Source organism: Polistes dominula, unplaced genomic scaffold (assembly GCF_049000335.1).
Source record: "Polistes dominula isolate Pdom_NZ unplaced genomic scaffold, Pdom_raw_medaka contig_241, whole genome shotgun sequence".
In the NCBI taxonomy this organism is placed as follows: domain Eukaryota; kingdom Metazoa; phylum Arthropoda; class Insecta; order Hymenoptera; family Vespidae; genus Polistes; species Polistes dominula.
In genome coordinates this window covers 116692-129467 of record NW_028300875.1, presented here as the reverse complement: position 1 = coordinate 129467, position 12776 = coordinate 116692, and the positions used below count along the sequence as shown (strand labels likewise).

The following is a 12776-nucleotide window of genomic DNA, read 5'->3' as shown; positions in this document are numbered from 1 at the left end:
TACGTATTAACAGCGGATATTGAGAAAATGTATCGGCAAATATGGATTCATCCAGACGATCGCCAATATCAACGGATATTTTGGTGGCATAACGAACAGATTCACACGTTCGAACTTAATACGGTAACATTCGGAATAGCGTCAGCACCGTTTCTTGCCATACGAACCATCAAACAACTCGCGAAGGATGAAGGTGCTAATTATCCACTCGGAGCCGAAATACTTAACCGCGATCTATACGTAGACGACCTCATTACGGGAACTGATAATGTCAAAACCCTCGGAAAGATACGCGATCAAACTATTGAAATATTAAAACGAGGCGGTTTTAATATACGACAGTGGGCGTCTAACTTCCGACCGGTACTCGAAAATTTAAATATAAAAAACATCGATGTCGAGCTCTGCTCTGGGGAAAATCCTATTTTAAAGACACTCGGTATTTCATGGAACGCACATCATGATTGTTTAATTTACTCCGTCGCGCCAGTAGATATTCGCGAAAGAATTACCAAGCGACGAATTTTATCCGAAGTCGCAAAGATCTTTGATCCACTCGGACTTCTAGGACCCGTCATTCTAACAGCCAAAATCTTCATCCAAGACTGCTGGAAAACACATATCGACTGGGATGAATCGGTACCCAATACGTTACACACCTCGTGGATAAAGCTCGCAGAACAATTGACATTAATTGACAGTTTAACGATAGAAAGACGCATCACACTCGACGACCCGATTGACGTGCATGTGCATGGTTTTTCCGACGCGAGTCAATCTGGTTACGGCGGCTGCTTATATGTAAGATCGCGAGATAAATTCGGTAACACATATGTACGTCTACTTTGCGCGAAAGGTCGTGTCGCTCCCCTTAAGAATACCACTATACCACGTTTAGAGCTATGCGGAGCATTAACACTCGCGCGATTATATAGAGAAGTCCGAACTGCCGGCGGATTGAAACCCGACAAGATAACCTTTTGGTCCGATTGGATGATTGTACTGGGTTGGCTGAAAAGAGACTCCAACACGTTAAAATTATACACGGCGAATCGCGTGCGCGAAATACATGAAATCTGTGAAAATATCATATGGCGACATGTGCGATCCGAGGACAACCCAGCGGACGCTTTATCTAGGGGACAACTTCCGCGCGATTTTTGAAGAACAAGGCATGGTTCCGTGGACCACCCTGGCTCGCGCGACCAGAGACTGAGTGGCCCTACCCGACGGAAGGGGAAATTGTCGAATTACTGGACGTAAAGGAATTGTCGGTATTAACGACGCGAATCGAATCCGGAAATGTATTTCAGCGATTCTCCAACTACGCGCGATTATTGAAAATTGTGGCTCGATGCCGACGATGGCTCAAAACTAACTCGTATAAGGGAGAATTGTCGACGGCGGAAATAACAGAAACAGAACGACGCGTTTTAAAGATCGTACAAGGCGAACAATTCCACGCCGAAAGGGAAAGATTAGAAACAGCGGGGGGAGTCAAGAGCACAAGACTAGCCGCGTTAGATCCGATCCTCGACGAAGAAGGCTTAATTCGAGTGGGGGGCCGACTTCGAAACGCGAATTTAAGTTTTTATGAAGATGTCCGATATTATTGCCCTCACATCATCACGTCACTGATCTCCTTATCCGAAAATTCCATGAACAAAATTTTCACGCTGGCATACAGACTACCCTCTATGCTCTTCGACAACGGTTTTGGCTTCTCGACGGCAAGAATCAAGTGCGAAGAATCGTACGTCATTGCGTACGTTGCATTCGATTCCGTGCATCCGGCATCCGATATAAAATGGGGTATTTACCAGGCTCGCGAGTGCAGGAAACCACTGCATTCTCCCATGTCGGAGTAGACTTTTTCGGGCCGATCTACGCGAAGGAAAAGAAATACCGTAATAAGGGTCGCGTTAAAATATACGGGTTTATCTTCATTTGTATGACTATAAAGGCGGTACACATTGAATTAGTCAGCGATCTGACTACGGATGCTTTCTTGGCCGCGTTCAGGCGATTTGTGGGTCGAAGAGCTGTTCCAACTCACGTTTATTTTGATAACGGAACAAACTTCGTCGGGGCTAATAACCAGTTAAGGGAGCTATACGCCCTGATGGAATCGAACGAATATAAAACTAAGGTCCGTGATTTCGCGATAGATCATAGGATATCGTGGCATTTCAATCCACCCCTCTCACCTCACTTTGGCGGTTTATGGGAAGCAGCGGTCAAATCTTTCAAACATCACTTTAAACAGGTCGTCGGTGAACTTCTCTTCACGTATGAAGAACTATCTACCTTCGCGATCGAAATCGAAGCTATTTTAAATTCACGCCCATTATGCCCCATATCGTCAGATCCGAATGACGTAACAGCACTAACACCCGCACATTTTTTAGTTGGAAGACCTATTACGACATTACCGGAGGAAGATTATGTTCAAACTCCAGCCAATCGACTGTCCTCCTGGAAACATATCACGAAAGTGCGACAAGATTTCTGGCGACGCTGGCATATTGAGTATCTACGAGAACTGCAGAAACGACAAAAGTGGATACAACCCAAGCAGAAAATCGAAAGGGATACCGTCGTCGTTCTCATCGACAAGAATCAACCTTGCATGAGATGGCCGTTAGGCCGGATCGTGAACGTACATCCAGGAGAAGACGATGTAGTACGAGTGGTTACCGTGAAGACGGTCCACGGAATTGTCAAGCGTAATGTGACAACTATTTGTCCATTGTTAATTCATTGTTAACTTCTTCTATTGTCTTTAAGACCCAACGGTTCCCTTGTACGTACAAGAAAGGCGCCTGGCCAGCGATAATTCGAGAATGCTGACTAAGTCAGCAAAAATACGCTGAGCGATTCAGCGAATACGTCTAGCGTTATATCATAAGCAATCGAATGAACATGTTCAATAACTTATACAACTAGCGATATACTTAACTGATTCAATGACCTAGGTCGAAAGCATTGTAAATCGATGAGAATAAGCGTACAACACAACACATGTATTAAGAATATCATTGATCGTTACACTCTCAACGGGGGGAGTATGTACGATCCAAAAGGATCATACGGTAATTAGCAGTATTCAAATTTCGCGCGCGTCCACCTCCATCAAAATTCTAGATCGATACTCATCGTGAGCATCGATCAACCACCAGTAGCTACCGAAGCGCCCCTCTAGCTACCCCCACCTCTCGCCTCCCCACTTCACCATCCACTAGTGCGTACGCCCTGCTGGGACGGTACAAAGGGATATTCTTCCTATTTCTTCACCGGACGCTTACGAATACACATCTTCACGGATTATAGAGGCCACAGTGGACAAAGGGCTTTAAGAATTCACAAAGGACAACGAAAGATCACCTTAATCTTTAAGTCTTGTGAAGGCAAGCCTATTCGACATCACAACCCTTAAGGTCGTGATTGCTATAATTCAGGAGAGCGAGAGGTGAGATCTTTCCATTATTATAATTTTTATCAACGATATTTTTCCCACGTGGTTATACCACGTGGTAGATTTTCTTGTTATAATTAAAATACATCCAGGGTTTTTATGCCGCAAGGCTTTTCCCTGACGAGCCAATAAAAAAGGCATTGTTTCTTTGTTTGGCTCAACCACGTGTTTTATTTTACACCTTAATCTAATCCTTTATTCTCCACTTCATAGCATATAAGTAATGATCAGAGGAATTTTCATTGAAGAATCTTTTGGTCAGAACATTAAGTATGGAAGAAGCACAACAAATAATATCATTCTTTGTCTTTCTGGTACGAGTGCTATCAGAAAAAATACTTTCTCTGAAAAACAAAAGCTCCGATGAGGTCATGGAATCATGATTATGGTCTTTCTGCTCAAAGATATTTTATCTTCAGTTCGAATTTTAAAAGATCCCACACATGATTTGACGTAACATGACCATTTTATGTATACCAAAGTTTCAATTTTTTTATAGTACTTGTGCCCTTTGTATACAAGAAGTACTTTTCTCTTGCTTGAATGTATTTCTACAAGAGTTTCAGATTGTTCTAAAATCTTTTTTCATATTCACTTTTCATTTTTAGGGGGTAATTTTTAAAAATTTTTTTTATAGTCAGGCGGAACTGTCCGCTCACGGTTATTGTGATATTTCTTATCCCTAAATCTATTTTACTTATTTTCTAATTCTCATAATATTTATTTGTTAACATTTTTAATAGGTCTGTCACAAGGAGGATATCCTTGTGCCTGTAGTGTAACTCTACTTGTTCTCTATATCTGGGTGGAGGACTTTTTAAATATATTATTTTTATAAACCCTAGAATGAAATATTCTTAAATAAATAGCTTTAAAACAAATGATAGCTAAGAAGAGTCCAAACCTTGCAATTCCTTTTCTAAAATTATTAAAGATTTTATTATTATTATTGTTAATAATTTTTTAAAAAAATTTCTCCTAGAAATCCCAGAATTCTTTGAGAAACTGTTATTTTCTCAGAAGCTTTTCTAAATCTTTTTTTCCTGTAGCTTCAGTTTTTGTTTCATCTAAATCATCGAATGTAAGACTTAATAATTCAGGTTCATCGCATTGTTGAATTCCATTAAACTCAGAGAAATTACTATCCCAAAAAAAATTACTTTGTTCAGTTGTATCCTCTGACATGTTTTTTATCGGAGTTTTTGATGTGCTTGGTTCGTTAAACTTATCAGAATCGTAAGTTTCATGATCAAAATATGAATTTCTTTGCTGTTTCTTATCCACACTCAAATTTTCAACCCCAATCCCTTAATTGCTTGATGAAGCTGTTGGATCTTGATGTATGTCTACGTAGGTCAAAAAATTGTGTTCCTTACCATGAGATTCTTTTCTTACGGTATTGTCAACGTACTTATCGGACTTAGAAAAATCTTGAAGTTCATGTTCTTCTGTTTTCTTACCTTTTTTAAATTTAAGGATGTTCTTAACCCTATCATAAGCATTTGAAGTAAAAATCTCATCCAACCAAATGAAAAATATTAAGTATAATATGATATAAGTAAATTTTTTACAAAATTAGTAACCAATTTAAATTTTTTTGGTAATTTGAAAAAAATTATTACTGTAAAAATAACAAAAAAATTGTATCTGGACATTTTTCTCGAAATTACATAAATAAGAAGAAACTATATGTGGTCATAAGGAATACCTAAAAATATTTTATTCAAGAAATTTAATGTATTTGAATTCCTTAATTAAGTTTTAATAAGCATATTCTCATAATTTTTAAATAATCAAAAAATTTGACTACATGAAGAAATTTTAGTTAATCAATTTTAAAATACATACACAACAAATAAAATTATTTAAACTTTCTCTATTCTAAAAAAACTCAAAATAAGGTTCCAGATACAAATTTGAATGTTGTACCAGCTAATCATTTGTTTAAAGTACACCTTAGGGTATATCATATACAGTGGTGCTCAAAAAAAACGCACATTCATAAAATCAATTTAATGTTAATCAGTAAAGAACTAAAAGGTTATTTATGTACTATACTTTAAAACAATTATTATAATGTTTAGTTTAACTCTATTAGCATTCTCTTTCTGGTGAAATTATAAATTTACTAAAAAAGTTGCTCTAAACAAACGCATATTTTTGTAAAAAACATCTTTTTAACCTTTTATTTAAGAACAAATAATTTTTTCAAAAAATATAATCCTTTATGAGCAGGAATTTATCAATATAAGAGAAATCTTAAATTAAGGCATTTTTAGAAACTGGACATGAACAAGTTGATATTGGCGAAAAATTGCAACTGACCCAGTTAGCAGTCGCAAGGATTGCAAAAAGATATGAGAAACTAGATACATAAACATAAAGGTAGGTTTAGGGCGGTAGAGAAGTCTAAATAGTCATAATTTAGGCCATTTAGAATCATTAATTAAAATAAATCCTCGGCTTGAGTCAAAGGAGATTAAAGAAAACCTTTTAAAAAAGAAAAAATATTCTATGTTCAAGTGCAATCGAGAAATATCTGGTCGGCATAAGACTTAGAAGTAGAATATCATGCCTCAAGCCACTTTTATCTAATAAGCATATTAAGGAAAGATTCGAATCAGTTGAAAGGAGGTATCATTGGACAGAAGAAGACTGGAAGAAAGTTATTTGGAGTGATGAGACGAAAATTAACCTTTTTGAATCCGATGGAAGAAGATATGTAAGACGTAGAAATGATACTCGATTCTTTAGTAAAAATTTAACCCCACTATCAAACAGGGCGAAGATAGCCTTATGTTTTGAAGATGTTTTAACTATAAAGGAGACCATAAAATTTACTTAATTTAAGGCATAATAAATAGAATTATGTTTATCAAGATTTTTAGTACGTTTTTGTGGAGGAAAAAAGGTGGGACTCGGCCTGTGCTTAAGAAAAACTCTATTATACACGGCTCTTTAATGTTCCCTAAAGATACATTTTTATATTAATACTTTTATTAGTACTATTCGAGCTTTTTGGTTTTCATCTATATATTTATATTTTATTTTGCTTATATAGTTTAAGCAAAATACAATAACTAATCCTATAAAAAGATCACTTAATCTTTTACTAAAAATGAAGAATCAATTATAAAACAAATAAAAACAAATAAAAAGTTTCCTGTGGTAACATTTTACCACATTTTGAAAGAAATATCAAAAATTTGATTAGATGAATATACTTTTCAGCATACTAGTGCACTTGTTGAACAATTCTTTCAAAATAATAACATAGATGTGATGTATTGGCCTATACAAATAACTGATTTAAATTCAATAGAAAATCTTCGACACGTAATTAAAAGAAATGGTGAAAAAAGATCTCCCAAAAATTTAAAAAATCTTGAAGAAATATGTAAAGAGGAATGGGAAAAATTGGGCAATTAATTTGTAAAAAAGGTAGTATAAAGTATAAAGAATAGGTTTAGAGAAGGTTTGAACTCTAAAGGAGGTCATATTTTATATTAATAAAAAATATGCTTTTTTTGAGCACCTTTTTCAATAAATTTATAATTTTTTCCAGATAGAGAATGCTAATAGAGTTAAACTAAACATTATAATAATTTTTTTTAAGTATGGCACATAAATAATCTTTCATAATTCTTTAATGATTAATATTATATTGTGTTTTTTGAATATGCGTTTTTTTAGCATCCTGTAAATACTTCTTAATTTCTGTAAAAAATAAAAATACATTTTAAAATTAATGTTAAGGATTCCATTGCTAAAAATTTATATAGTGTATATTTCATCGAAGTAAAAAAGTAATTGTGATATTCATTATCAAAAGTTTTGTTTGCTATGTACACGTTATCAATTACAATTAAATAAAATAAAGGTTTAAGAAAGAGTATTAGAATGTTAATTAAAATGTATCTGTTGAACTCAATGTAAAATATTGATATCAACGGATACACCAATAAATATATATGGTGTATCTGAAATAAAACTTATGTTTCAGAATTAAATATAAATACTTGGTTGTTAGGACAAGCATGAGAAAAGTAAATATAACTATTTTTTTAAAATAATATTTTAAATGTTATATATATGCGCAGAAATAACTTTAGTTGAGTATTACTCAGTTATAATAAGATCTTGTTTACAAAGGATTTTAATCTTAAATTGTATAAAAGCAGGTATCAATTTCAGCTTAGTTAATGTCCATAGATTCTAGGACTTCATTTAGGTTAAAAAAACATGTTTGCGACAACTTTGATAGAAAAAATATTTATACGTTGTTAGGTTGTAATGAAACTTGCTTTATTGAATTAGAATCTTCAGGCTTTTGCATCCGTCATGCGAATAATCTTATATTCATAGTTTTACCTAAATCATATGATTTTCTTGTGTTTTAGATGTATAAGATACCTGATCTTATAAAACCATTGGATACGACATAAGTATTTTGTAACATGTTGAGAGAATAAACAAGCACAAGGGATTTATTGAATATTTATAGAATCCTTAAGGTAACAGTTTATTGCAATTTGTAAGAGTAATTGATATCAAAAGATAATTTTTGATCATTAACAGGATTTTTTACTTTATAAAATAAACAATTAGAATCTACAAATTAATTCTTAGACAATAATTAAAATTTAAACTGGTTGTAAAACTTCAATATTCTTAAATATAATGGTTTAAATTAATGGGAAGGGTGCTTTGATTTTTTTAGAATATAAAATATATTTTCTTACGGTTTACTTTTAATTTAAAAAATAAAAAATATTTAATTAAATTTTCATAATCTTCATTTTTTCTGTATCAGATAAAGGAAATACATCTCTTTCGATTGGACTTTCTTGTTTCGTACAATAAAACAATTCTGAATACGTAATAAGGTAATTACTAAAGTTAAATTTAAGATAGAAAATTTTATCTAATAATTCACTTAAATTATCTTCTGAAAGATATATTTCTTTATTGAGAGTAGTATAAGGTATTACTCCATGTATCAGATCTCGAGTTACTTTCTTTTCTAAAACAATGTCAGTTGTAATCTCAAAAAGAAGTAGTCTCTTAATACCTTCTACATTATACTGATAAAATGATACAGAAACTCTTCTTGGAGTATGATCATCTAGAAGAAATTCTTGTTTTAAATCTAAAGAAGAGTAAAATTTATCTCTAAAAAAGAAACTCAGGTTAAAACAAATCAGATATAATTTTTTATCCATGACAGGTAAAAAATTATTCTTTTTATATTTAATTAAAATAACCTTAAATCAATAAAATAAAAGAAATAGTATAAGTTTAACTTAAAATAATTACGATCTCTAAAAACATACTAGACTCAAGAATTATAAATTATTTCTACGTCATGTTTTGAGAAAGAAATTTATTGAAATATGTATTATTCATAAGATCTCTCCCTTAGGGTCATTGATACTGTGGTATCCCCACAAGATAGATAATCTTCTGTCATACGATGTTTTAGTTTTCTTTAATTGTTTCATAAAATTCTGAAACATAGTTTCAGAATTAAATATAAATAAATTAAGAAATTGAAGATGATGAAAAAACAGCCAGACTCCAGACTAAAAACTACAGACACCAGACACCAGACTGCACGAGGTGAAAATCCCTCACCCAAAAAATTAAATAAAACCCTTTCTTTTAATCTTATTGAGACCTATTTTACCTTAGGATACGTCAGCTACTTAAATAGTTTTAAATAAATTACTCACACCCACATTTAATTTTTAATTAGATTAAATTATAGATTTCTCTAATTTAGTTTACAATTAATTAAATAATCAATGACGTCATTCGAAGTCATGACATCCTTCAATTTGATTTATAATTTTTATCTTAAATAACTTCAATAAAAAATGAGATTGCAAGATCAACAGAAAAACTTAAAAATCATAAAGAATTAGAATCAGCTCTAGAATATCATAGATCTTAAAAATAAAATATTTTACAACTACTTCAATTAAAATCAACTTGAATCCTTTTTAAATATAGCTTAGTGTAACTAGAATATATTAAATTTTATGTGTTTCTTATATTGAAAGATACTACTTTATCCTTTAATGTATAAAAAAGTATTTTTTTGAAGATTCATATAAAAATTAAGGTTATGCTTTTTTACAAGCAAACATATAGTCTAATTTTATTAACTAATTTAGTGTTAAATTATATGATTGAATACTAGCTTCTGTATTCTTTTATAATAGATTAATTTTAGTGTTTGTACAGATTCTATAACTTTCAGTTAAAATTTTTTATGTTTTGTTCTTTCTTCTAATTCAGAAAGATCTACAGTGTTTCCTCAATTTAAATATAGTTGTCGGTATATGTATTTTCTAAAATATTTTACCACAAGCAAGACAATAGTATTGTTGATAAATACATATTAAAATAATTATCTGATTTTAAATCTGCTCAAAACTAAAACAACATGTTAACTTTGGTTGATGGTAGCTTTTGGGGGCCCTATTTTTTGAAAAAATTTAACCCCTAAAATGAAATTAGCTGAACTTTTCAGACAGACTGAAACCGAGCAAGATGCCTTTAATCTCTCTGTGTCTCTAAATCTTATCAACATGAGCCCAAAATTGTGTGAGTGTGGTAAGTTGATGCATATTGAAAAGGGTAAGATAAGACATGGAATCGATGGCCGTTGGAGATGTTATGTTAAGGACTGCCGAAAAAACAAATCTTTCTTTGAAAATACGATGTTTAATAACTCTCATGTTTCCATATCAACTACATTAAGAAATATTTACATGTATTGTATGGGAGTACGCACGAGTTTCATTGTTGAAGAAATGGACGTAAGTAGGCATGCTGTATACGGTGTAATAGATCATCTTTTAAAAAAAGTTGACAGTGGATATTACAATGATACATTTAACAAATTAGGTCCTGATGAAACCATTTTTGAAGTCGATGAGACCCATATATGCACAAGAAGAGACGGGAGAGGACGAAATTTGAGCGGGGAAAAGTATGGATTATAGGTGCTATCTGCAGACGTAAAAAAAGAATCGCATTAAAAGTCACGCAAAGAAGGCGTAGTAGCGATTGTATTTCTTTTATTCGAGATTTTGTACGTCCAGGCACTCATGTTGTGACAGATTGCTGGAGAGGATATGCACAATTGTGTAATAATGGTTATGTTCATAATACTATTAATCATAAATTACACTTTGTCGATCCTGATAATCCTTCAATCCATACTCAGACGATAGAAAGACTATGGAAGGATTTTAAAAGTACGTGTGTCAACACCAATGATTTTTCTTCCATCGTAAAAGCTGCAAACAGATATGTTTTTAATAAAAATATGGGATAAGTCAACGTTTCTACAAAGTTCATGACATGTTTATCATTCAATACTTAGTTTTTTTTTTTTTTTTGAGAAAAATAGGGCCCCCCAAAAAGTATCAGTTACCGATTCATTAAAGGGGCTTCCAAAAATTATATACCCACACTGACCAACAAGTCCGTAAGCTAACATTCCTACTAAAGAGGTAAAGAAGGATATAATTATGATGTTTTTCCATGATTTGTCTGAAATACTCTCCGTCACCCCAATCATATTTGATTGACATATCATACATGATATAAAAAATGGTACCCCATATTTAAAATTAGTATTGAAAGCTTTCATTTCCGAATTGTACACCCCTCTTCCAACGATAAATGAATACAAAACGATAAGGAACATCATAAATAGTACAGAAAAACATCCAATATGTCCAATGATTTTTAGATCAGCAAGATTTTTCTTGAAACAAAGATATAGAAGAATAGGTATCAGAAGAACAACTACAAATTTTCTGCAGACCTCTTCGTCAGAGTTTAATTTTTTAAAAAAAGGAACTCCATCAACCAGAATATTTGATAAAAACCTATAGAATCCTACGTTCGAGAAGAAACTATTAAAAAATATAGCCAAATTTACCGTATAATACTCAAATTTCGAGACGTCTAGTGCAAGAATAGCATAGCTAACTTCTTTCCTTAAACTGTTTTTTACAACATGAGCTAATGCCAACAAAGAAAAAAATGTACCTACTGCAATCAATAAAAGATGTATCCAACTACCAATATATCCAAGACAATTGAATGCAAATGGCATGAATGTAATTCCAGTCCCCATCATGGTCGTAACAAGCAATGAGATTGCAGCAATAGTGGATAATGATTTTTTTTAACTTCTCCCATAGGGGTGCTATTTTTTATAGTTTAATCAATTATTTAGAAAGACATTAATTACTTTTTTATATACATTAAAGTATTGTCAACATAATTCAAATGAAGTCAAAGATAATTATTTTATGTCATTGTTTAAAAATACTTTGTTATCAGAATGTGTTAAAGATGGAAACATTAAAAACAAAATGAATAACTTTTTAACGATTATAAACAAAAAGGTAAATTTTACAACAGCATCTATTAAAATAAGATTTATAGAAATTAATAATCTGAGACATTTTAATATATATTTTTTTAATAAAAATAAAATAATTGAACTTTAATTGCTGACAAAACAAGATTAGGATCAAGAAAACACTGCAATAAAAAGGAAGATTACATCTTAGTGTGTTTAAGTAAACATAGCTTATATATATATATATATATTTTTTTTTTTAATTTCTATGTCATAAACATCAAATATTTTTAAATTATTGCAAAAAATTTGATGTAATAAAAAAAATATAAATTATTTGTAAGACTGAGAAAATGTGTTAAAAAGATTTCTAATATAAAAGATGCTTATATTTTTACTGAATTAAAAGACTTAAATTTTATAATAAATAAAATATAATAATAATAAAATAATATAATAATAATAAATTATAAAATAATAAAATATAATTAATAAATAATTAATAAATAATAAAAAAATAATATAATAATAATAAAATATGATTTTTATAAAAGGTAAAATTTTTTTGAATTTTATAGAACCTAATTTCAGGAGATATTGCACAAGTATACATCAAAAAAATTCTATGGTAAAGTAGATCAGTTGAATTATCTCTACCAAGTAATATCAATGAAATAAATTTTGCCTAGTACAAAAATTTAATAGAATTAAATTAGTTAAAAGTTTATGAAATAAATAAATTTTAAATAAGCAAAACATCTATATTTCATTTATGATTTTTGTAAAATTAAATATACACCTGTCATAAAAAACCACACAAAGCTCATCATATTAATCTTATTTATTTTTTTTTGATGTGTTGTTTACCCTGATTAGTCGATTTTTTTACTTTGTTTACAATAGATTTTAATTCAG

The 12776-nt window shown here is 31.3% G+C and overlaps 4 protein-coding genes across 4 annotated transcripts; 3 read left to right on the top strand and 1 right to left on the bottom strand.

Annotated features, from left to right (window-relative positions):
- Positions 1–27: 27 nt before the first annotated feature.
- On the top strand, positions 28–1164 carry LOC149033698 (uncharacterized). The gene has a single exon (XM_089171244.1). It carries the CDS (start codon positions 28–30, stop codon positions 1162–1164), a length of 1137 nt encoding a protein of 378 aa, XP_089027370.1.
- A 643-nt stretch (positions 1165–1807) lies between these two features.
- LOC149033697 (uncharacterized) lies at positions 1808–2767 on the top strand. The gene has a single exon (XM_089171239.1). It carries the CDS (start codon positions 1808–1810, stop codon positions 2765–2767), a length of 960 nt encoding a protein of 319 aa, XP_089027365.1.
- Positions 2768–4731: 1964 nt separating this feature from the next.
- On the top strand, positions 4732–6904 carry LOC149033696 (uncharacterized). Its single transcript, XM_089171236.1, has 4 exons — positions 4732–4815; positions 5745–5803; positions 5999–6197; positions 6707–6904. The coding sequence occupies exons 1-4, from the start codon at positions 4732–4734 to the stop codon at positions 6902–6904; spliced, it is 540 nt and encodes a 179-aa protein (XP_089027362.1).
- A 3845-nt stretch (positions 6905–10749) lies between these two features.
- LOC149033695 (uncharacterized) lies at positions 10750–11630 on the bottom strand. The gene is made up of 3 exons (XM_089171231.1): positions 11433–11630; positions 10920–11255; positions 10750–10782 (listed from the first exon to the last, which is right to left on the bottom strand). The coding sequence occupies exons 1-3, from the start codon at positions 11628–11630 to the stop codon at positions 10750–10752; spliced, it is 567 nt and encodes a 188-aa protein (XP_089027357.1).
- Positions 11631–12776: the final 1146 nt, after the last annotated feature.